The 26472-nt window shown below is 40.5% G+C and overlaps 1 protein-coding gene across 1 annotated transcript; it reads left to right on the plus strand.

Annotated features, from left to right (window-relative positions):
* Nucleotides 1-1845: 1845 nt before the first annotated feature.
* ING3 (inhibitor of growth family member 3) lies at nucleotides 1846-26345 on the plus strand. The gene is made up of 12 exons (XM_054987702.1): nucleotides 1846-2033; nucleotides 2204-2275; nucleotides 7061-7161; nucleotides 8462-8527; nucleotides 10741-10837; nucleotides 11985-12056; nucleotides 12344-12463; nucleotides 13983-14140; nucleotides 17586-17776; nucleotides 19203-19395; nucleotides 24562-24600; nucleotides 25325-26345. Exons 1-12 carry the CDS (start codon nucleotides 2006-2008, stop codon nucleotides 25439-25441), a joined length of 1254 nt encoding a protein of 417 aa, XP_054843677.1. The 5' UTR covers nucleotides 1846-2005; the 3' UTR covers nucleotides 25442-26345.
* Nucleotides 26346-26472: the final 127 nt, after the last annotated feature.

Raw genomic sequence — 26472 nt, forward strand, 5'->3', positions numbered from 1 at the left:
CTCCCGCCATTAGCATTCCACACCCTGGGAAACTCTTAAAGGATAACTCAGCTCAACCCCACCCCTCCTGAGTAGATACAAATGACCTGCCAACATCTTTTCCACACTGTGACACAGAGAGATCTCTGTCTTTTGGTGCTACACCTCTGAAGATGCCAGCCACAGCTGCTGGTGAAACGTCAGGAACTACAATGCCAAGACCACGGCAATACAGCCCGGAAAACCCACAACAACCATCGATTTTACTTGTGTTTGACAGAAAAAAATCCAAAGTCACTTCTTTATATTTTTTTTCTTCAGTTTTCTATTTTCTTTTCTTTTTAAATTTTTGTTAGTTTTTGTCTTCTAATTCTAAAAAATTCTTAATGAAGTTTAATAAAAGAAAAAGCAGACGTGTAAGAATTAGACATCTCATTGAAGTGATGACAAGGTAGAAAATGATACTGGTCAGTAGAAAATCAGTGACTCAATCCTTGTCAAAGAGGCATTCACAATACAAAAACTAACTCTATTTCATGAACAATTTAGTGAAGGAGAAAGTCATGAGAGATTAGACTTGTTTCCTAAAACAATCCTTCTTGGAAATCAGAAATACAGTGGAGCCATCTGTTGGCCAATACATTTTGTACATGCCGATGTTTTATCTATTCAATTTGATTTCTTGCCCCCTCTTTCCCTTGGGTCCATTTTCAAGACCAAATATTACACAATTAATCAAATTGCTCTCTTCATTGATCATATTCTTCAAGAAATAAATTAGCATGTATTAATGTTCTGAACAGTCCATAATACAGCCAAAACATTAAATCCAACATCCATCACAAGCAGCATGGTGTTGCGGTTAAGAGTGCAGGGCAGATCTGGGAGACCCGGGTTCGAATCCTCACACTGCCACGGAAGTTCTCAATGTGGCCTCAGGCCAGTCACTCTCTCTCAAGTTACTTCACAGAGTGGTTGTTGTGAGAAGGAAACAATGTTCTGAGCTGCATTGAGGAGAAAAGTGGGGTAGAAACATCTAAATAATAAACAGTACAATCCTAAGAAGAGTTACTCGTCTGGGACAGTACGGTTAACTTAAAACCAATGCACTGAAATCCTATGCCCACCAACTACAGAACTACGCATCCTAACAAAAGTTACGCCAATCCAAAGCCTACTGATTTCAATGGATGTTAAGACTGGAATAACTCTATATAGGATTGCACCGTAAAGGCCAGTGACTTCACTACAGCTTGGCTGCCGCGTGTTTAGGGCTGCCGCGGTAACCAACGACCACTGCACACGCTCTGGAAACGGCGATATTGCAGCCACTACACCGACACAACGCTGCAGCTGTTGACTTTAAAGGGCGAAGGCGGGAAGCGGCACGTTTATTTTCAATGCCGCAGTCAGACCCGCAGGGTTTGTTCTGGGTGTGCGGCCGCGTCGGTCTGCAGTAGAACAGCCGGATTTGAGCCCAGGGGCACCTCAAGACACTGACGGGATTTTGCCGATCTCTGAGGTGCCCGGGCTCAAACCGTGCCGTTCCGCGGCGCCCGGTTCTTGAAGCATTAGGTCCCAAGCACCGCAAGCCGGGCAGGCGACCCTCCGTCACAGCGCCACACCGGCACCCTCAGCACTCGACGCCCTGCCCAGCCGCTCCCGCCAACAAACGCGGCTCCAGCTCAGCGCCTCCGTCCTGAAAGAGGCATGGCGGGATTTGTAGTTCCGGCTCCCCGCCCTTCGCCCACGGAACTCCATTTCCCAGAACGCCGCGGGACGGCTCGAGCCGCCGGTCACGTCAGAAGCCCTGGCAGCCAATCGCCTGGCGGCCGAAGCGAGCGCCGTCGGCCGCCAATGTTGTTTTCGCTGAGTTGAGCTGCTGGTGTTGTTGGCGGTGCCGGCGCCATATTGGAAGGGACGAGGCGGTGTTTTTTTTTTTTCGAAACCACCCAACCCCCCCTCCCTTCTCCTCGCTCGCTACCGGGACGACGGAGCCCCGCCGAGCGCGGGCCTCGCCGCCGCCATGCTGTACCTGGAGGACTACCTAGAGAGTGAGTCTTGTGAGGGGAGCGCGGCGGGGGCGCCAGGCCCGAAGGGGAGGGGGGCGGCGGCGAGAGAGCGGGGCGGAAGCTCCGCCCCTTTCTCCTCCTCTCCCCCTCCCTCCTCATGGCGGCCGCCGCCTCTGACTGACTCGCTCCTTCTCTCCTCCCCCTCCCTGCAGTGATCGAGCAACTTCCCATGGATCTCCGCGACAGGTTCACCGAGATGCGCGAGATGGACCTGCAGGTGCAGAGTACGTGAGTCAGCCCCGCCCACGGAGGAGGGAAGGGGCGGAGCCTTAGCCGGCCAGCTGGACAGGCGGGGAGAAGAGAGTAGAATTGCTGGGAGGGCGGCAGGAGTGGTGCAGGCAGCCAGCTGCACATGGGTCCCCCTGCTGTAGGCTTTAGGCTGCGTCCGAAAAAGGCTAAGCGAGAGCCCCATTGAACTCTCTCCTGAGCAGAACAGGCTGAAGAGTGCGCCCAGCAGGTGGCAATAAAAGTAACATTATTTTACTAATTGTGTTGCTGTCAGTGGCCGTAAAAGTGACATTTATTTTTTGCAGCGGTTATGCACGGCACGGATCTTAGTAATAAGTTAACTTTCTTCCAAGTAAATATGCGCAAGATTCGAGCCCAGCAACATGACCAAGCTCCTTTTTCAAAACCTTGTACCCTGGAAAATCTCACTCTTTATGATACTACTGGACCCGAATCTTGCTTTTCTGCTGCAGGCCAATGTGGCTACCCACCTGAACCTATCTTCAAGTAAATATGTTTATTGTTTAGGAAATATATATGCTGCCTCTTCAGAGACCTGCAGATTGTTATAATCTGTATTTTTTCAGCATGATCTGTGTAGGATTTCTTACCACGCTTACAGCGAAATCCTAAGCAGTAACTCTGTTTAGGATTGCATTGTTTGAGTGCTATCCTCCAGGCCAACCCTGATTGAAATTTTAGGGTTGTTTTAGACTGGAGTAACGGTAAGATTGCACTGTGAATAACACAATTTGACTTACTCCACTGAGAGAGCAATCCTAAACAGATCTACTCGTGCAATCCTTCTCATGTCACACTGACATTCTCAAGATTTCACTGAGAATACCTTTAGGCTTGTACTTTTTTTCAATATATGTTAAAGAGTCTTCACTTTGGATATCACTTAGCCAGGATATAGTATCCAAGCACCAGGAGGTAGGGCTTATTACTGAGAGAAAACACAAGTATTACAGACGTGTCTGTTTAACTGCCCAATTTCCACCTAAACCCAGGCAAGGGAGCATTTTTGCATTCTGTTGCATGTTTATGCTTCCAAGATACTTGAACTCCTGTAAAAAATAGTCTATTTTCTAAGTCAAAAAGAGTCCAGTAGCACCTTTAAGACTAACCAATTTTATTATAGCATAAGCTTTCGAGAATCAAGTTCTCTTCGTCAGATGCCTGATCAAAACTGGGCAGATACAGAAGAGGAGGGGGAAAGAGAGGGAAGGAGGGGAGCATAAATCACAAGAAGGCAGAATGCAATTAGCATAGAGGCAATCAAAACATTCCTTTGCTTGGAAATGTAAACATTTCCTTTTGGTGTGCAGTCAGTTTGTAGCAGTGAAGGTATCCAATTCCTATGTAGTATAAGCCTTCGGTAACCACAGCTCTCCCTGCCAGTTGCATCTGACAAAGAGGACTGTGGTCCCCAATGGCATCAACTACACTGTCTCTGGCTCTTACAGCTGCTCATCCTCCAATCTGATATATGCCCTCATGTGCCAACAATGTCCCTCTGCTCTGTACATTGGACAAACCAGCCAACCTCTACGCAAAAGAATAAATGGACACAAATCTGACATTAGAAATGGAAACGTCCAAAAACCAGTGGGAGAACATTTCAATCTACCAGGACATTCCACCAAAGACTTAAAGGTTGCTGTGGTTCAACAGAAACCTTTCAAAAACAAAATCCAACGGGAGGCTGCTGAATTGGAATTCATATGCAAATTTGACTCTGTCAAGCGGGGACTGAATAGAGACTATGAATGGTTATCACATTACCACAGGTAACAGATTCTCTTTACAGAGGCGTGATCTGGGGGAGCCCAGTGACGCCTGGTGTGAGCTTTCGGGGACCACAGTCCTCTTTGTCAGATGCAACTGGCAGGGAGAGCTGTGGTTACCGAAGGCTTATACTACATAGGAATTGGATACCTTCACTGCTACAAACTGACTGCACACCAAAAGGAAATGTTTACATTTCCAAGCAAAGGAATGTTTTGATTGCCTCTATGCTAATTGCATTCTGCCTTCTTGTGATTTATGCTCCCCTCCTTCCCTCTCTTTCCCCCTCCTCTTCTGTATCTGCCCAGTTTTGATCAGGCATCTGACGAAGAGAACTTGATTCTCGAAAGCTTATGCTATAATAAAATTGGTTAGTCTTAAAGGTGCTACTGGACTCTTTTTGATTTTGCTACTACAGACTAACACGGCTAACTCCTCTGGATCTATTTTCTAAGGTTTGCTTTTTGTCAGACGCAGTCATATGTAGGTTTTCCAACAGACACAGGAACACACATAGATGGAGTGGTGCAGTTATACATGTAAACACATTTTTTTACACAGGTCTGCATACATTGATATTCATGTTTTCTTCATGCATGTATTCCAGCACAATTATCTTATTTTCAGAAAGTGACCAATTGTGACAGGTGGACAAAGCCTGTTCTTGTCATGAAGCAGGCAGACTAGTATAGGAATCAGCTGAGCCTTAACCCTATTTGAAACAGCACAACCTTTTCCTTGTAAAACTACATTTGCAAACTATTGCTGTGGTTTATAGTATCTGATGGGCTCTGTGCTTTAGTTCCTAGCTTAGCTTTCGTAATCAGACTCCTTCCCTGATAATAAAAGTACAAAAACTTAAGAGCCCATAAATTTAGTATGGTTAAAATTTTTTGCTAAAGTTTCTGTAGTTCCTAAAGGGAAAGAAAATAAAATTATATTATATCTGACAAGATTTTTCTATACCAATTGTGTTGATGGTATTAAACATGCACAAGATTGCAGCCTTCTTTATATTGTAAATCCTTTAGAATTTAGTGAACCATATTTCTGAGTAAATATGATTAGGATTATGCTGCAAGTCATTAATTTTGCTTCTATATATTGTCGAAGGCTTTCACGGCCGAAGAACGATGGTTGTTGTGGATTTTCCGGGCTGTATAGCCGTGGTCTTGGCATTGTAGTTCCTGACGTTTCACCAGCAGCTGTGGCTGGCATCTTCAGAGGTGTAGCACCAAAAGACAGAGATCTCTCAGTGTCACAGTGTGGAAAAGATGTTGGCAGGTCATTTATATCTACTCAGGAGGGGTGGGGTTGAGCTGAGTCATCCTGTAAGAGTTTCCCAGGGTGTGGGAAAACACTCTATACCCAACAATAGCCCTGCAGAGAAGATTAGTACATCAAGCACCAATCCATATGCAAAAGAACCTCCTCAGGATACAGTGAAGCCTCCCTCCATTAGCATTCCACACCCTGGGAAACTCTTACAGGATGACTCAGCTCAACCCCACCCCTCCTGAGTAGATATAAATGACCTGCCAACATCTTTTCCACACTGCAACACTGGGAGATCTCTGTCTTTTGGTGCTACACCTCTGAAGATGCCAGCCACAACTGCTGGCAAAACGTCAGGAACTACAATGCCAAGACCACAGCTATACAGCCTGGAAAATCCACAACAACCATCAATTTTGTTTCTAGTTTCAAGTTCTTTCATAAATCTCTTCTTAAGGAGATGGGTCCCCCCCCCCCCCCCCGGATAAACAGATTGTATAGCGTTGGTTCACTTTGTCCAGTGTAGTAAGTGTACACTGTATTAAATTCCCCATGGAATTCTTCATGAAGTCCTCAAAATGCCAGTAGCCTACTCTCCTCAGCAGTATTTAACTCCGTTCCATATATAAGGAGATATCCTGGTCATATTTCTTGGAAATAAGTTCTTTTGGTTACTGTGGGACTTATTTCCAAATAGTATTTGTAGCCTTAGGTACCTGCAGGTGACTAATCCTCTGGGAAACCTTAAAAAATCATTTTAATTCATTCCCTTGGCAGTATTTTAACTTCGGGGTATAATCCCATATTATACTTGATATGACCTTAGAAAACCTTTTTTTGAAAAAAATAATTGGTATGGCTTTAGGTGTCAACACAACTTCAAATATTGGATTTTAAGAAATATATACACACACACACTTTGGCAAGTAAAATAAGCAAGAAAAATGTTAACGTTTCTGCATGCCTTTTAAATATTTATATTTCAAACCAAAACTGCCCATTATGCAACAGCTTCCATGAGGACTGTCAGGAACCTTTCCCCCTGAAATAGTAATTTTTAAATTTTAGCTTTTCTATTTTCCCCCTGTATTGAACATTGGTGAGATCTTTCCTTGTTCAGTAATTAAGCTGTACATGATTAGAATCAGAACTGAATTTGTGTAAAGCTACAACGATCAATTAATTTTGCTTCATCTTAATGGGTTATGCAGCCTGATTCTCTGTATGTTACTGCAGAGAGCAATCCTAAGCAGGTCTATTCAATGGATTTTATTCCCAAAAAAGAGTTTTTAGGATCTCACTGCTTAATGGGACTACTTCTAAGTCAGTCTATGTGTGGTCCAACCTACAATCAAGATCTGATGATGCATTCGTTTTCCTAGTTGCTCTGTGAAGTAAAGTCACTGGTTAAGAATCTTAAAATTAAAATGGAGTAGGTCTCTTTGCTGTTGATTTTAGGCAGAGGCACATCAATCCTAAACATATTACTCAAAAAATAAGTCATTATTTTATTATATTACATTATATTTTATTATTGGAAATAGTTTCCAAGTTACTTGGGAGTGAGTGTCATTGAATTCTATGGGAGTTTATATTTCTTGACCATTTGCAGCATTTCTTTTTCTAATAAATGTTCTTACAAGTATATTTACCTACAATCTGTCATATTTAAAGAAGATAAATGAACATATTCTAATCTTCTGTGTGTGTTTAAGATGCAATGGATCAACTGGAACAAAGAGTGAATGAATTTTTTATGAATGCAAAGAAAAACAAACCAGAATGGAGAGAAGAACAAATGACTTCAATTAAAAAGGTAAGAATTAGGCAAGAACTGATCAAATAAGCCCCCCCTCCTCCCTTCCCCTATATCAGTTCTGACAATATGCCTGCAGTGGCCTGGCATTCCCTGGGAGCTTCAGGAGTGTGGCAAGTGGTGGAAATGATGTTGGACTACATGCCATCTCAGCATAGTGGTTGATGCTCTAGTATTACCACAGAGTTTCTAGAGCATTGTTTGATATCACGCCCAGGTTTTTGCCTCGAATGTTACTTTGGCTTATAGCCTGATGTCATTTCTACCACCTGCTGTTTCTCCCAGCAGACTAGGGTTGCTGGCAGGAGACTTAGCCAGGTGGACAGGGCCCTCATCAGTAGCAGAATGATGTCACTGGCAATGCACTGACATCTTTATGGTTAAATCATAAAGTTTTGCCCAAATGCTAGAGTGCTGTGGTGATGTGCTGGCATCATTTCCAGGAGTAAGGGGAGTGACGTCACTGTGTCAGGATGCTGCCTGTCGCCCCCTCTCAATTTTCTCATCATTTTTCTCCCACTGACCAGTGGGAACCTGGCAGGCCTACACCATCCTGAGAGGAAGGGTGGGTGGGAACCATGAAATCACATAAAATTGTGGTCTATCCATAAGACCATAGATTTTGATCCCTGGTTTTGCTTGTGCTACATTTCATCCATTGCAGGGGGGCAGTCCTCTGCTATGTAGTGCGTTTCTCTGATGCTGAGCACTTTAAAGATGCTGGTCTAGTATGAATACAAGCATCTTCCAAAGCAGAGGAATGCCTCCACAAAAAACAGGGCTCATGTGGAAGCATGGCTTAGGGTTTAAAGCATAACTTTTTGTGAGTGTATGTGGTTTGCTTGAACAGACTCCCTGAATTTTTTGTGTGATTCTGTCCCCTACCTTGAAGCTTCATACTTGGAATGTATTCCTGAATGGGCACGTTGTCTTCCGTTCCAGTGTTTCAGTTTTCAAGGAAGATACCGCATTGCATTGTGTCGTGAATTTTCTTCCTCTTCTATGGAAACACAGTGCAAGAATCAAAATGGATTTTGAAATAATATAGACTAGCGCTCTGAATGGTGTATCATATTTCATTCCTACATCTCAGCATTATCACAGTATAAATGAAGAGAATGCAAAAAGAGGTGGATGAAATATTAGGCCAATTATTATAAATTAATTTTTTTTACTATAAACCCTGTTACTCTCATTGCGAGTTTTTTGTTTTCCTAAAGCACCATGCATTTTTATGTTAAAAATTTGTAGTATTATAAATGATTTCTGAAGATAATTTACTTTTATTTTTCCCATTCAGGATTATTATAAAGCGTTGGAAGATGCTGATGAAAAAGTACAATTGGCCAATCAAATTTATGATTTAGTAAGTAAAATAGAATTTATAATTGACATGTGCTGGGCTTTAGTTTACAGACTTTAAAAACATTAATACATGCTTCCCTTTAAGTCTAACATTTTGGTGTGTTTGTAAAGGGCATAATAGTGCAACTAATAATAATCTGTTTTTCTCTTTAAATCTTTTTTTTTGACCTTGTGGTAACTGGCTTATGTGAACAACTGTGATCTTTAAGGGTAGCTATAAAGAAGTAAAAGAACACCACAAGTTAGAACCAGACTGTATGTATATTTATTCAAAGCAAGTCCCACTGAGGTCAACAGCACTTACTCCCAAATTAGTGTGCCAAGGATTACAGTTGCAACCCCATGCCTATTAAACTGGGAGTAAGACTCATTAAAGTGGGACTTCTGTGTAATCCTGCGTGGGATTACGCTTTTAGTACTCCAGTCCATCATAAAATTGTAGGCTGATGTGCAAATAGCTACTTTAAACTGGCTCAAGGCTTTTTCACCAGCAAGGAACAGGAAGAGGTTCTAGTGTCAAGAAGAGAAAAAATCCAAAGGCCAGACCCCGACCCCCCCCCCAAGAACTGTACCCAAAGTAACAATAATACAAATGTGTATAATGAACAATAGAATATAACTTAAAATATCTGCTGTGTGTATACAGGAATATATAGTTTGTAAGTAAAATGTATCCACCCTTTACACAATTCCATTAGTTTGACAAGTATGCAAACACAAACTTATTTAGCAATATACAACAAATGCCACAATTGAAAATCTCGTATCGTAGTGGTAGTTCCAAACCTGCAGAACAAGTCTTCCCGCAAAAACTTTCAGATTCTGCTGAGGATTTGTTTGTGTTGGTTTAGGACTAGCACTGTGATGTGAGCATTTCAATGGAGGAGTTGCACACATAGTTCTGATTATATTTTCTTCAGTTTAAGAGTTACTAACAGGGCACAGCAGTAAGTGTCTGCATATAGGTTGTCCTCGTTTGAAGCAATTTGGTAGAAGTTCTAGCTGAAGTTGCTGAAGAAATTCTTGAAGATTTTGAAACAAATCATACCTGGAAGCTCATCTTACCCTCCTCATGTTGTGGAGTGTGTTTTTGCATGTTTCTTAAACAAGTGGCTGTATTTCTGCCTGTATTTTTGTTTATCCTCCTCATATTATGGAGTTTGTTCTTGTGTATTGCTAAATAAGTGGTTGTATTTGTGTTTCCATACTTGTCAAACTAGGGGAATTGCTCTCATTTCCAAAATGTATAGGGTGAGTATGTTTTACATAGTATATATATTTCTGTATATACACTGCAGATACTGTAAGATATATTGTACATTATACACATTTTTATTGTTATTATTTTATATACAGTTCTTTGGGGGTCTGGCATGTGGGTTTTTTCTTTTTGTTTTTTAACATCAAATATGTCTCCCTCTGCCCTGTGTCTCATCACAAACTGATTTTAGCAGGTTCCTCACTTTCAACAGCAGATTGCAATCTGGCAGAGGCAGGTGCAGTGTGGGGTAGGATGATGGCTTTATTCATTAAACGAGTCCAGATCCACGTTCGGCATGTGGGACTAGTTGCATCCTGTTTTTTTTTTAACTGCAGCCGTAGTTTACAACCATCTATATTTAATTGTTTAAATTCATTGGGCTAGATTTAATCTGTTCAGTATAGTTTGCCTCTTCGTTATATTTACAAAAGAGGCTTTTTCAGTGTTACTTTCATTTGAAAAGAGTCAAGACAGACAAAATCATACTTCTTTGTACAATACACAATTTACTTAGGGGATTCATTTCCACAAGGAGTAATGATGGCCACAAGCTTAGAGAACTTTAAATGAAAGCTAAACAAATTCATGGAAGATGACTTTGTCAATTTGCCCAAATGGCTGAAAGGAACCTTACATATACACAGACAGCGTACCTGCAAATACCAGTAGCTTGTGGAGGGGGAACAACAAGGGAACTTTATAGCTTCCATGTCCTGTTCACAGTGGGTGGATCAGCCAGCATTAGTCTTGTCCAGTTATCCTCCTCATTTTGGACCCCATCTGATACGACTTTTGTTCATCAAGGTCTGGCGATCTGCGTTCAGAGGTGATCTCTTCTCCCTTTTACACCAGTGGAAAAGCTGGTTGGATCGGAGCCGGTGTACCAGTTCTCTGAAACTTATAAGCCTATGTGCAAACTAGCTTGAATTTCTTTTATTCTGTTCTTAAATCAGGTAGATCGTCATTTAAGAAAACTGGACCAGGAATTAGCTAAATTTAAAATGGAACTCGAGGCAGATAATGCTGGGATTACAGAAATACTGGAAAGGCGTAAGTATGTGTGCTCTTTTCCAGTCACTAGAAAGTTGTGTGGTAGAAGTTCTAATATATGCCTTTAAGTTGTAACTACTAGCATGTAGATTTCTTGGGGCTAAGCATTTTAAGAAATAAGGACATCTGTTTGTGTGTGGTCTGACTTATGTTTTCATTATTTGCTTGTGGAGATGGATATTCTTTCAATCGTTTAGTTTCATGCAAAATGCATTCATAAATATTATCTACTTGAATAATCTTGGAATTATTATGGAATTAAAATGAGAATAAACACCACTTTGGATTATCTCATATTTCTTGCATCTTGATCCACAATCCAGTACAGGAAAATAGGTTCTGTAGATTTTGGTAGGGTTTACGTCTGTGAAGTGTGCTTATAGTTTTGATTTTTTTTATAGTCAGAAAGCTATATAGGATCTTGTTGCTTAGAGAGGCAGTGCGGTATAGTGGTTAAATATCAGATGAGGATCTGAGAAACTCAGGTTCAAATCTCCCCTCTACCATGGAAGCTGGATAAAAAGGATCAGAGGAGAATAATGTGATTGCCATTGAAATCCATTTGAAAGTAAAGAGGCTATTTTAAATTAAGTGCATATCTGCAAATTTGTATAAAACCATGCTTCAGTGTTTTATTCGGTACTCCAAAATATAAATACAAAACGTTAAAAATAAATTCAAATGTAATAAAGATCAAGAAAGATTTTATTTGCTCGTTTTTAGTTTATATCCCAAATTTATCCCAGAATGTCAGTTATAAGTCTAATTCTAAATGATTTGTTTAATGTATGATTTGTTTAATGTATAATGTATGATTTGTTTAATGTATTGTCTGTATGCACAGACAATAAAAATGGCTTTTGATTCTATTACAGACAAATCTTTTAATTCCTGTTGGTTTTCCACTAACATATCTGTAGCAATTGTTTGCAAGACTTACATTACTATTAGTTTTAATTCAAGGAAATTAGAAACCATGATAATTGCACAGAAATCTTCCTGCTTAGTTTAAGAGAGTCTGTTCCTGTTTAGTTAGTCTTAGAGATTTGAACAAAATGCCATTTTAAAGAATAGCATAGGCGAATGAAACTGTAGTTTTCAAGATTTTATTGCTGTATTTCACTCTTGTGAACTCTTCTTTCAATAGGTTCTTTAGAACTGGATACACCATCACAACCACTGAACAATCATCACGCTCATTCGCACACTCCAGTAGAGAGTAAGTGGAACGTTTAACTTCTGTTATTGATTAAAAAAGTAAAACACTATATAGAATTCCCCTAAATGAACAAATAGTCATCCAAGAAGTCTGTCTTTCCTTAAACCACCACCAAAATTTGATATAATCTCTTGGAAATAGTTCCTTGAATGAAATGTTATGGTTCTTTTCATAGTGGACTCAAACTAGGAGGGGAACGGTCCTTCTGTAATCAATTAAGTCTTTTGCATTTATGAACCTCAAATACTCAGTTGGATTAATAATGCATTGTTTACAACTAAATCTAGAAAGGAAGCATAATCCCTCATCACACCATGCAACAGCAGATCATGTCCCTGAAAAGAAGTTTAAGTCTGAAGCTCTTCTATCAACTCTCACTTCAGATGCCTCTAAAGAAAATGCAGCAGGTAATGAAAATTTCAAATGTGAGGTTTTAAGGATAGTCTTCTTTCCCTATATTCAGTGATAGGATTTCTTCTTCTTGGAAGAAAGGCAGGTACAATGTCTTTTTTCTCAAAAAAATTAGGGGCTTACAGTTAACATGGAAACGCATAAATACAACAGATAAGGGTAGCTTCAACTGAAATTCAACTGATGGAATATAGGAATTTAGGAAGGAGGCCAGCTCACCCACTATTTGGATTTTTTTGTTGACAAAATGTTGTGTTCATAAATACAAGAGTTGACCAATAACAGAACTGTTTCTGAACATTAGCTTCAGGTGACAATGCTGTATTTCCTGCCTCTGCAGAAAAAACAGTGGCATTTTTATTGAAGGGGAAATTGGCCTTCAGAGAGGTGTGTCCCCAGTTTCCTTTACATCACGAGGAGGATTCCGTCGTTTCTCTCCTTGGAGTCTAAAGCTTTATGTTAACAGGGCTTCAAAAATAGAGATTCATGTGGGTAGAGACATGTAAATTGGGTAAATATAATCTTTAGGCCAGCCCTCCATCCTCTCTTTTTAAGGCCCCTTGCTTCCCTTCAGCCTACTAATTCTCACTGATTAAGAGCTTGTGTCTGTAGCCTGTCCTTGTGCTGCCAGATTTCTCTTATAGGTAGTGTCAAGGTAATCTGCACGCTCAGGTTTTGATCACTGCAGCTCTTTGGAGGATACAGGGGATCTTTTAAAGCAAGACGTTCTTCACTCCATTGACTGATATCCAGAAACCCCTCCCTGTCTCCTTTTGGCACCCAACCCATATACAGGGGATGGCCACTTCAGTATAATGAAGTTTTGCAGGCCAAATTGTCCCTTTATGGCAGATTTCCATTTTTTGTGAGTCAGAAGCATATTATTTTGAGACATGTTTTTAAAATACTTTTAACAGTGTGCGTTTTCTTTCTAAGAAGGATATTTACATTGCACTGTTTTGACATGCATGCTCTAGAAAGAGCAAGAGTCTTGATCAAGCTAATCAGATGTATAATCTAGCAGGGAATTTGCTTTTTAACTGTGCAGAAGCTTTCATTCAGGTTGTATATGATTATCTTTTGGGCTCATTTTCAACAATCATTTCACTGGCATGAGAAAAAAATGTGATTATGTGTTTGACATTAATATAGTTCTCAAGTCCATGCACTTTTGCGGGTTATATTTATAGTTTATCATCGTCATTAAAATGAACGTCCTGTGTATCATATTTGGACACCACCTAAATTATTGATGCGAGGTGAGTCCTTTTGTTTCCTCACAGCATTATTACTCTTTAGTCTTGGAATGAAAAAATAAATAAATGAGTAAATGTTGACGGAGGAAGCAGTGCCAAGGATTCTCCCCAAATCATTGTATCATATTACTTATCATATTACTTAATTGCAGCCTACGGTTTCATTGGTAGATGCTGCTGGTTTTCAGCTTTTTGAAATCTAAATCTACTTTTAGTTTTCACTTTGGACTATATAAATATGTTCCCTTTGTTCATCAAGGGTGTCGAAACAGTAATTCATCATCCTCATCCAACAGTGCATATAATGCAAATTCTTCTCAGCCATTGGCATCGTATAACCTGGGCTCATTATCTTCAGGAGCTGGAGCTGGTGCTATTACCATGGCAGCAGCTCAGGCAGTGCAAGCCACAGCTCAGGTAAGGAATTTAAGCTATGTTTTAAGTACCTGTCAAAAGATGTCTGCGTTTGGTGGGGAACCTACATCATTCAGTTTGGATTATTAGCAGTTTAAAATTATTAACAATCTATCTGATGCTTTTGTGCTTAGAAGCAAGTCTTACCAACAGCAGGACTTACTCCCCAGAAAGAATGCATAGGCTTCTAGATACTCAGTGATACCCTTTCTTATATGCTGAACTTCTTTGAAACTTGATCGCAGTCTAAGCGTAAGAAAAGTGTGTTTTGCTGGTTCAGCAAGATTGAATCATAAACAGAGGTATGCAAAAAAAAGAAGTCTGAATCTGGATGTTCATCATTTAAAAATTAGTGTTGGATTTTATAATACTTTACTTAGCTAGTCATATTCAGTGATCAGTGGTCATGTCCACTAGTTTCAGTTGGGAATGTGTTTTCAAGGTGTCACTACTAGAGAGGGGCACGAACCGAAATATGAACCAAAGTTTGTGATGAACCAGGCCGGTTCGTGGTTCGCAAACCAGCGGTTCATCAGAGCGGTTCACCACGAACTTTAGGCTGGTCCGTTTGGTTCGTTTTTTTGGTTGTCACTGCAGACAGCCTGGTGCTGATCAATCAGTTTCCTAGGCAACAGGGATGGACTTCCTGCAGACCTTCTGCTGACCTGGTAGTGGGCTTCTGCTGGCCCGGAAGTGATGATTTGCTGACCTGGATGTGACGTTTTCACGAACCAAACGAGCCGATTTGTGAACCGGGGCAGGTTCGTGAAAGTTTGTGGTTTGTGAAATGCAGTGAACCATGAACCACACAGTTTATTTTTTTCTGGTTCGTGTCCATTTCTAATAATAATAATAATAACAACAACAACAACAACAACAACAACATTTGATTTACATACTGCCCTTCAGGACAACTTAATGCCCACTCAGAGCAGTTTACAAAGTATGTCATTATTATCCCCACAACAAAACTCCCTGTGAGGTGGGTGGGGCTGAGAGAGCTCTAGAGAACTGTGACTAGCCCAAGGTCACCCAGCTGGCTTCAAGCAGAGGAGTGGGGAATCAAACCCGGCTCTCCAGATTAGAGTCCCGTGCTCTTAACCACTACACCAAACTGGCTGTAGTCACTACACAACCTCCTCTCCCAGTTGTGATGAAATTCTAAACTGTCATATTTCAGGTAGATAGAGTCACGTTCCTCACCCTATAGTTAATTGAAATTCTCACTTGCATAACAGGCACAGTGAGGTGTTAATTAACATATCAGTGAACATATCCTACTTTATTGGGATGATAAAGTAGAAGGTTGTGCCGTTTTTTAAACAGAAATGCTGCATCTACTGTATTATCTTTTCCCCTCTCTTAACTTGCTTTCAGTATCTTTTTCCTCAGCCTGACTAATACTCTGGAGTCAAGCTGAAAAAAATTCATAAAGTACTGGAGTAAGGCATAGTATGGAGTAGGATTTGGTTATTATTTATCTGCTTGGGAATTTTTTGTAGTGCCTCTCCACAATCCTGCTCCAAGTGGCTTGCAATTAAATATTCTTAATATAAAAATAAACAAGCCCAAGGACATAAAAACACCATAAAACTATCCATAAAAGAGATCTCAGACCAGAAGCAACTGTGGACCAGGAAACGACTCTTATCACCGCCACGCTAGGATTTCTTTAAATATGAATGGGAATGGCTGCTTATCTTTTTCCCCTACTGGAGCTAATAGCAGCCAGAGAAGGATTAATTTTCTATTGGGGATCTGCTTGGTGCATTTACATAAGATTACAGATGTTGAGATGGTGTGTGTTTTGCCGCTGTTTCTCTTCTACATGCACATGTATCATTTGTGTGCTGGGCAGGCAGAATGCCTGTCACTGGGGGGAGGGTTAGGGTTAGGCCCAACCTTTGCCCTTAGCATTCCGCAGTCTGCATACTTCAGCCTGCCCGCTAGAAAAGCAAATGTCTCCTTGTGGTATGGATGTTGGGTAGTGCTGCTTCCCTATCATGGGGTGAGGTGGAATGGAACCATAGATCCTGCGTGTCTCTGTCTCTCCCTTATCAGTTTGCCATGCCTATCTCCAGCATGCTCAAGCAATGATGTTCACTCTCCCTTTGTGGAACAAATTGGGCTGGCTATTGCTGCCACTTATGAGGGGAAACTGTAGCCTCTGCCTCTTACTTCCCCTCACCACTCTGCTTATGTGGGGAAAGGCAGCCTATACTCTGCCACTATTTCTGCCCCATCTCTTGCCCTGCCTGTCTTCTAGTAGTACAAGAAAAGCCTTTCCCCTGCTGCCTAGTACTCACATATCTCCAAATGGGACTTGAAAATTTCTTCCAAAGCCATTTAGACATAGCAGTGATCAGCTGAAAGTTCACTGAAATGTCCATCAGAATCTTCTTTGGTAGGACTAATGATTCTTCTTGGTCAACATGACTGTCATGCATGTGTCTACTGAGTCATTATTTCAGCCTCCTGTTATCCTTTCTGCCTGAAAAAATGAAATCGATCAACAAAGCACCAGCATAGTTGTCAGATCAGGAGACCACCACTCTCCCAAACCTTGGAAATAATTATGTTTGGATTAGGAATGTTTCAAAATGAGGCAAAGTTTCAATTGGGTTATGATTAGTGAATTTCCATCTACACATCCTAAGTGTTTAAAGAGGCTTAGGCTGCAATCCTATGCAGAAGAAGAGACAACCAGGTGCAAGGTGGAAGAGTTTATTAAGGTATTTTGATCCCTGTGCATTTTGCCTTGAGCTTCTTCAGGGGATCTCCTGTGTAGTACTTCACATTTCACCTTGAGCCATGGGTATTCTCATTACCAGGTTGGATCCAGACTAAATTTTCTGCTAACAGAAGAGGTGGCATAATTTCCACCAGTTCCTTATTCCCAGTGTGGACCCTCTCTTGCTGTTCGTGAGGGTCCCCTGTCCCTCAGAAGCATTTCAGGATGATCAGTGGGCTGCAGTGGGGAGAGGTGAGGCAGGAATATTCTGTTTCACTAACGCAAGTGCCTTGTGTGAGAGCCAAGCTACAAGTGACGCCTGACACAGGTTGGACATTTGTCAGCTTCCCTCAAGTTCTGATGGGAAATGAAGGCATCCTGGTCTTGCAGCTGTAATGGAGAGCCAAGCTGTAAAACCAGGATGCCTACATTTCCCATCAGAACTTGAGGGAAGCTGACAAGTGTCCAACCTGTGTCAGGCGTCACTTGTAGTTTGGCTACAAGTGTCCAACCTGTGTCAGGCGTCACTTGTAGCTTGGCTCTGAGTGGAAAAGTTAGTCTGGATCCAATCCAATGTGTAAAGATCATGCAAGATTCCAAAGAAGGGGAGAAAATTTCATGAAGTTTTTCAAACTAATTTACACTGTGCATGCTGAATTTGTTACGGTCCAAAGTGTATTTGTAAGCCAAAGTGTTAATATTACTCTTTTCTTTTAGATGAAGGAAGGAAGGAGAACGTCTAGCCTAAAAGCAAGTTACGAAGCCTTTAAGAACAATGACTTTCAGCTTGGAAGAGAATTTTCGTTATCTAGAGATGCAACTGGCTATTCGTCATCTGCTTTGGCATCGACATTATCACAAACATTGAGTACTTCAACCACAGATTCACGGAGTGGTAGAAAAAGCAAGTGAGTTCATGAAAACACTCACTTCTCTTCTGCTGTGTTCCATTAAGAATCAGGACTTAAATCTATAATCAGTAATTTTAGCAGATTTTAAAAGAAACATAACGTATTTTTAAATAGTTATTACCTATTAGCAACAAAAAATACCATGGGCTCTAGAAAACTGTTGTTGGTCATTTTTTTATTTTTCATGAACAGCATGAGCACTCCTGGCAGCAAGCAGGTGCTTTGCAGCAGCCTGGAGGCCAGAGCGGGAGGGCACTGAGGGGAGGTGCAGGGAGGAGTGCTTAGGCCATCAATTTGTTGGGCCCCCTCCTGGTGGCAAGCGGGCATTTCTCATTGGCCTCGAGGCTAGATTGGTCAGCAATGTGCCTGTATGAGGATAAAAAGTGAGTTGTCACCAGTACAGATTGCCTTTTGTATAGTAGGTTTCTGAGCACTTGGAGTGAAGCAAGCTACACATTTTAAAAACTTTGTATGCATAAATTCACTTTCGCCTACATAACACTTTTGTATACATAACAATCTCATTTATAACAGCTTCTTGCTAAGGGAGAAGAAGAATGGCTGATGCCATTTTAGAGAACAATTAAATCAGTTAAAATGGAATACGGCCCTGTTCCTGATCTGGCCTATGGCACAGTGGGACCAGGTTCGCTTGTTTCTCCCCCCCTTCCATGCCTTGTCAGGTTCTGAAAACATGCACAGGAATGAAACAAGATTGCCTGGTCCTGTCACTCCTTGTGGCATTTTTAAATGGCCAAAGTCGTCTCTAAAATGGCATTGGTGTAACGTCTAGCTTGGCTTCATGTCTTCACTTTAGTAGGCAGTAAGCCACCACACTATTCTTCAAGTCTAGTTTGGCCCTATGTCTTAACTTTAGCAAGATCCCTCTTTTGTCTTCATAGCTTCTTCTTCACCCTCTTTATTCTTCATAGCTTGGGACTATTTAGCATAGAGCTGAGCTATCTATCTCTTAATCATAGCTCATCTGTAATAAGCATAAGATGTCTGTCCTAAGTGGAAGATTTTTTAAATAAAAAAGGTAGTGATGACAACAGTCAAGACAGTAGACTCTTAAGTAATATGGAGAAAAGGCATTTTTTAAAAAAATAGCTGTCAGTAATGGAGATGCTTTTAATAGGAAACTTCTAATTATTCTTTGGACCCATATCTAACTGTAGAATCTTATGTAATATGAAGAAAAATCATTTTTTTAAAAAAAAAAACTTTAATACCTCCCAACTTGCAAATTCTGTGTATTATATTTTGAGAATTAACTCAACTGTCAGATGTGGCTGCTAAAGCTAGAAGTGTTTATATTAACCTATATTTTATTGTTAAAATGCTTTTTAAAATGTCCTTGTAATTTCAGCATACATACCATTATGCAGAGGACAAAAAAAATCTTTGATTATATATTTTTCAGAAACAACAACAAATCTTCAAGTCAGCAGTCCTCATCTTCTTCCTCGTCTTCCTCTTTGTCATCATGCTCCTCATCTTCTGCTCTAGCACAGGAACTTTCTCAACAAACAGCAGTAATACCTGAGTCTGATACTAATAACCAGGTTGACTGGACCTACGATCCTAATGAGCCACGCTACTGCATTTGTAATCAGGTAAATCCCATCCAGAATGACATTGAATAGAATATTCAACATTCTGCATATAGTAGCAGATACTTCATATACGACAGTATGATTTGGTGGGCTCATTTTCTGAAAATAGACCATTTCAGGAAGATGTGGTATAAAAACTGTTCAGTTTGAAATGTTAACACTAAAACTATAAAACACTTAAGCATCTTAAGATAAGCCAGACTCTTGTGATCAGAGTCATTTGGTTTATGGGTTGGAGCTAACCAGTTTTTCTGCTGGTGAAAGGAGAGCTCCCCTTTGACCACCAAAAAAGGCTGTTTCCAGGGATCATGGAACCTGCATGTACAAAAGCCATGTGGGATGGGGGACAGAACTGTGTGAGATTAAGTGGGAAAGCTTACTGGATCCAGCCCATTCAGGAAGGCTAAAGGATCTGATACCAGAAGCTGTTCATAAAGGAGGTCCTCCAGCTATTAACTGGCCATTTGCTGTTTCTGCAGCATACGCACCTCTTCTCTTCCCCAGCTCTTGCCAAAACATTTGAATTCTTCAACGTGGAATTTTGTTTCTTAGTTTAGTTTCTATAGTTGTGTATTTTTTGTTGTTGAAATTTGGCATCCTGCTTCTATGCAATAAAATCTGATGGTCATAATTTATGATGATGTTATTATATGATAATGATTTATCATATAATTTCAGCACTGTACAAAATTTTTAAAACACTGGGCCCGTTGTGGGCCTTTAAGTGATGTATTTTGCACTTTCCTGTTCAGCCTAAGTCAGTTGACAGGAACTTGACCAAATATTCTAGAACGAAGATACAGAGAATTACAGTGTATTGTCGAAGGCTTTCACGGCCGGAGAACGATGGCTGTTGTGGGTTTTCCAGGCTGTATTGCCGTGGTCTTGGCATTGTAGTTCCTGACGTTTCGCCAGCAGCTGTGGCTGGCATCTTCAGAGGTGTAGCACCAAAAGACAGAGATCTCTCAGTGTCACAGTGTGGAAAAGATGTAGGTCATTTGTATCTACTCAGGAGGGGTGGGGTTGAGCTGAGTCATCCTGTAAGAGTTTCCCAGGGTGTGGAATGTTAATGGCGGGAGGCTTCACTGTATCCTGAGGAGGTTCTTTTGCATATGGATTGGTACTTGATGTGCTAATCTTCTCTGCAGGGCTATTGTCGGGGATAGAATGTTTTGTTAGCCTGGTGTTTTTCAGAACTGGAAACCATGCTCTGTTCATTCTTAAGGTTTCTTCTTTCCTGTTGAAGTTTTGCTTATGCTTGTGAATTTCAATGGCTTCCCTGTGCAGTCTGACAAAGTAGTTGGAAGTGTTGTCCAGTATTTTGGTGTCCTGGAATAAGATACTGTGCCCTGTTTGAGTTAGGCTATGTTCAGCCACTGCTGATTTTTCAGGTTGTCCAAGTCTGCAGTGTCTTTCATGTTCTTTTATTCTTGTCTGGATGCTACGCTTTGTGGTCCCGATGTAAACTTGTCCACAGCTGCAGGGTATACGGTATACTCCTGCAGAGGTGAGGGGGTCTCTACTGTCTTTTGCTGATCGTAGCATCTGTTGTATTCATGATCAGTGATCATGAAAACAGGAATACAAAAAGAAGATTAAGGAACTCCTGGACCCCTCCACCTACAAAAAACTAAAACGAGATCCCACTTGCAAAATCACCAGGCTAACAAATGCGCTGATCAAGAATTCCTCACTACATCCCGACATGCACAGAAAACTATGCAAGACTGAAGCACAGCCACCTAGACTATATGGACTCCCCAAAATACATAAGGATTCAGTCCCACTCCGACCCATTGTGAGTGCCATTGGTTCACCGACATATGAATTAGCTAGACATCTGGCAGATCTCCTGCAGGACCACATCGGGAAAACCTCGTCTTACATCAAAGATTCAGCAGATTTCATCAACAAAATCAGTTCTCTGAAACTCAATCCACAAGACATACTTGTCAGTTTTGATGTTGTATCCCTGTTTACCAAGGTTCCAGTAAAAGACACTATTGCACTTATTAATCAGATTTTCCCAGAGGATGTAACAGCCTTATTCCACCATTGTCTGACAACCAGTTACTTCCAATGGGACAACGAATTCTATGAACAGATGGATGGGGTGGCCATGGGGAGCCCACTCAGCCCAGTTATAGCAAACTTCTACATGGAACATTTTGAAAAAACAGCTCTAGAATCAGCACCCCACAAACCTAGTGTATGGTTCCGGTTTGTGGATGATACATTTATCATTTGGAGCCATGGGGAGGAAGAATTGATGGGGTTTTTGAATCATCTCAACAACATCCACCTGAACATACAATTCACAATGGAGAAAGAAATCGAGGGAAAACTCCCATTCCTGGATACCTTGGTCATCCGCAAAGCAAACTTTCAGTTAGGTCACAGGGTCTACAGGAAACCAACTCACACTGATCGGTACTTACACAAAAACTCCAATCACCACCCCCGACAGAAAAGAGGCATAATGAAAACATTAGTGGATCGTGCAAGACGGATATGTGAGCCGCACTTTCTCAATGAGGAAATTAATCATCTAAACCACGCACTTCAGGCAAATGGCTACTCGAGAAATGAAATCCGAAGAGCAATCAAACCCAGGATGAATCAAACAACCAAGGAAAAACAGTCTCCTACAGGAAAAGTGTTTTTGCCATATATCAAAGGAATTACTGATCAGATGGGAAAGCTTATGAAAAAGCATAACCTTCAAGCAGTATTCAGACCCACCCGAAAAATACAACAGATGCTACGATCAGCAAAAGACAGTAGAGACCCCCTCACCTCTGCAGGAGTATACCGTATACCCTGCAGCTGTGGACAAGTTTACATCGGGACCACAAAGCGTAGCATCCAGACAAGAATAAAAGAACATGAAAGACACTGCAGACTTGGACAACCTGAAAAATCAGCAGTGGCTGAACATAGCCTAACTCAAACAGGGCACAGTATCTTATTCCAGGACACCAAAATACTGGACAACACTTCCAACTACTTTGTCAGACTGCACAGGGAAGCCATTGAAATTCACAAGCATAAGCAAAACTTCAACAGGAAAGAAGAAACCTTAAGAATGAACAGAGCATGGTTTCCAGTTCTGAAAAACACCAGGCTAACAAAACACTCTATACCCGACAATAGCCCTGCAGAGAAGATTAGCACATCAAGTACCAATCCATATGCAAAAGAACCTCCTCAGGATACAGTGAAGCCTCCCGCCATTAACATTCCACACCCTGGGAAACTCTTACAGGATGACTCAGCTCAACCCCACCCCTCCTGAGTAGATACAAATGACCCACATCTTTTCCACACTGTGACACTGAGAGATCTCTGTCTTTTGGTGCTACACCTCTGAAGATGCCAGCCACAGCTGCTGGCGAAACGTCAGGAACTACAATGCCAAGACCACGGCAATACAGCCCGGAAAACCCACAACAGCCAGAGAATTACAGTATTTGTCATAATAAACATAGATTAATAGTAATTTATTGTCCATCAGAGAAATACCAATTTATGTCCTAACTGAGGATATATACCTTGAGGGGGCAGGGCTCATTTACAGTCTGAGGCAAGAAGTAAGGGGGAAAAGAAATGAGATACTACAAAAGAGAAGGAAATCAGGCAGCAAATGCCTGAATAAATAGATATGTATTATCTATGAATATGAATAAATAGATATTAAAAGATATTAATAGATATGAATAAATAGATATTAAAAGATTGAGTGAGGAGGAAGTCCCAGTATCTGGTGGTAGAGCTTTCTAAAAGCCACAAGCAAAAAAAAAAATAACCATTACATAACCTTTTTCAAAAGCCTAAAATCTAAAAAAACTTTAAAGCATTTTAGGGTTTTTGAAACAGTTATTTCATTTAGGAGATTCAGATGATAACAGGATAATAGAGTTTACTGCTTAAATGTCAGCTTGCTTCATTATATTGCCATTATTTTCCTGGAACTTTCACTTTAATATGTGTCTTCCTTTGTGCTTTGGCTACAGAAAAAACCACGTTGGTTCTTACCTTATGGCCCTAAAAGGCTGTGGCCAGGGGTACGTTAAGGATTGCCTCCGCTCATATTGTCTAGCCCATCAGTTAAGATCCTGTGTTCAAGCCCCCATCTGCAGATCTCTGTGCCCCCATCTGCAGAGGTGAAATGAGTGGTGACCAGAGACAGGGCTTTTTCTGTGGTAGCCCTTCATCTCTGCAGTATCCTCCTCTTTGAGGCCAAAACACTTTTTATCCAGATTTTTAGCTGTAGTTGGAACTCCTTGATTATTTTTGCTTTGCTTCTAGCCTGAAAACTCTTTATGACATGATATTTGTTTTATGCCATCATTACAACCTAGCTTTTGACTTTTTCACTGTGAATTGCCTTAAGCAGATTTCTAAAGAGGCAACATACAATCTTTGTAAATCTATGCATTTCCACCTTTTTTTTAATAAAAAGCTATAAAATATTATCCAAAATGCTTTAGCTCTCAGATTGCCTTTTGGATCAACTCAGAAAGGCCCTTTCTGTATTAACATTTCATTTGGGGCTCATCCATGCTGGATTGTATATGCATGCATACCTGCTGAGTATATGCTTAATGTTAATTACATGAATTGCACAGGTGAACACAAATGGCATACTTCACCCTGTAGATTATTAGCACTGTGAGTTCTGATAGTATAGAAGTTTGCAGCTAGATTTCTGGATCGTCACTGGAAAATACACAAAACAACCTCTCACTTAAAACGCAAGATGGAAATTCTGTGTGGGATATGAAGGCACAGGCTGTGCCTGCCTTTAAAAAAAAAACTTTTTATAGAAAGATACAATCTTCTGATCTTTGTGAAAACAGTTATTTTTATCCAGGCAATTCATCAAAGTGACTACCAAGCATGTGTAAAATGGTTGCTTTAAATGGTAATGGATAATCTAGAAAATCAAAACATTTCTTGGGTAACCAAATAGGGAGTTCTTTGCATGCTCTGCTGGTCCTTTCTAATATAAAACCGGCAAGAACAGAAAAGCCAATGCATAACATGGATGTGTTTACAGCCCAGGACAACTTGGCCTGTGTCCCATTTATGTCTTTTTGATAATGAAGTATCTTTGAAGCAAAGTATTTTGTGGAAGACACTAAGATTTTCTTTCCTTTCAACTAGGTTTCCTATGGTGAAATGGTGGGGTGTGATAATCAAGATGTAAGTATGGAAAGGATGAAAGATTTTAGATGTAAAATTATATTATTGAAAATTACAATTTTAAGCCAAAAATAAAGGCCAGAATGAGTAGTGCATTCACACCAGGGTTTTGTCACCTCTCATTCTTTCTAGAAAATGCTGCTAATGCTATAGCTAGAGTTGTCTGCTCCAGGTTGAGAAATTCCTTTGGGAGTGGAGTCTGGAGAAGCCAAAGTTTGAGAGACATTAGGGTATAATGCCATAGAGTCCACCCTTCAAAGCAACCATTTTCTCCAGGGAAACTAATCTCTGGCCTGGAGATCAGTTGTAATTCCAAGAGATCTCCAGCTACCACCTGGAAGACGGCAACCCTAGATATAGCTGAGGATATTTCTAAAGTTGCTTTAAACTTCTGAAGCAGCTTGTTGGTGGGGGGAGGGGGCAGGAATTCAAAGCCTCACGGCACATGCAAAGCCCTTTGGATGAGGGGCAGATTACTAAATTCACAGAAGAAATCATATCACTTGCTTAATGTGTTTTCTAAAATATCAGGTCATTTCCCCCCATACTTTATTTTTAATTTTTTCCTATCAGTGCTAGTATTGTTATTCTCCATTTTTCACTTTGTATAAATAAAGTGAGCCATGCTACTGACTTCTTCCTTACCCCTTCAGCTATTGAAAGGTTTCTACCAGCAGTTTTTAGTAAACAGTGATTATGTGTCTTCTCATTACTTGCCTTGCAGTGTCCTATCGAGTGGTTCCACTATGGCTGTGTAGGATTGACAGAAGCACCAAAGGGGAAATGGTACTGTCCACAATGTACAGCTGCGATGAAGAGGAGAGGCAATAGGCATAAATAAATGGCCTTTTCTCGTCAACAGAAGACATCGTGCTATGGGGTTGAGGGTGTGTGTGTGGGATGGGAATGCTTCTTTGCAACCGGTCAAAGAAGGATCGATATAGCTGTCATAAAATGTTGACTTAATTTTGCTAGTTGTGTTTTAATATTGTATCTAAATTATTTATGCACTACTGTTGTGCTATAAATACTTTTCCAGTTAGCCACGGATTGTTCCAGTGGCAGACTTATGCAGACATTTGTACTCTCCAACCATTTTCTGTAAGCAGCGGGCATTCTACAATCATTCAGTCTTCGAACAAATTCCAGCCAATGAAGGTTTTGAAGGATTTTATATTCAGCTGGCATTCTATACTGCATGTTCTATACTCGAGAGCTGTGTATATAGGGAGGTGCCGAAAGTAAGAAGGCTAAGAAAAGGGATTTTTCCAGATGCCTTTATAGCTTTGTTTCTTGTTGAAACTTGAATTCAGCAGGCTGAAGAAAATGGTTCTTGTATACACTGGGCTGGTGTCCTTTAGAGTACTTGGTACCTAACAAAAATCCCCAGACTCTTGTACTCTTTAAACAACAACAAAAAATTGTACCACTAGTCTTTATATGTTTTGGGGGCCATTCAGGGCACAAGTCATTAAAAAGGGTGTTAAAAGTGATAAACCTTTTATACCAAATGTGTTTATTTTTTTGTGCAAGTGATCCTTTCAATTGGAACTTATTAGGTGTTGCAATTTAAAAAAAAATCAAATGCTAGTATTGATGCTTTGCATACTTTATCAAAAAAAAGTACAGTAAAACATTTCATGAAGCTTTCATAATATGCTGTCTAATTAACTGGAGGATTTTAAATAGTTTTTATTTTTTTAAAAAATATATAAATAAAAGGTTTCCATCTCTAATGTACTAAGTGCTATGCCTGCAGTGTGGTTGTTTTCTGTCAAGGTTTTCCCATCTCTAACGTTAAACATTAATGCTCTCATAAAAGAAAGGTGTGTTGACCAGAAGATTATTAGAAGTAACAGTTTCAGAGAATTA

The sequence above is a fragment of the Eublepharis macularius genome, chromosome 9 (genome assembly GCF_028583425.1).
Source record: "Eublepharis macularius isolate TG4126 chromosome 9, MPM_Emac_v1.0, whole genome shotgun sequence".
In the NCBI taxonomy this organism is placed as follows: Eukaryota; Metazoa; Chordata; class Lepidosauria; order Squamata; family Eublepharidae; genus Eublepharis; species Eublepharis macularius.

Excerpts from the sequence above, each read along its gene's own strand:
- ING3 (XM_054987702.1), top strand. The coding sequence starts at position 2,006 with ATGCTGTACCTGGAGGACTACCTAGAGA. Across the intron at positions 7,162-8,461 it reads AAATGACTTCAATTAAAAAG|GATTATTATAAAGCGTTGGA; the intron begins GTAAGAATTAGG and ends TTTCCCATTCAG. Across the intron at positions 14,141-17,585 it reads CAGTGCAAGCCACAGCTCAG|ATGAAGGAAGGAAGGAGAAC; the intron begins GTAAGGAATTTA and ends CTTTTCTTTTAG.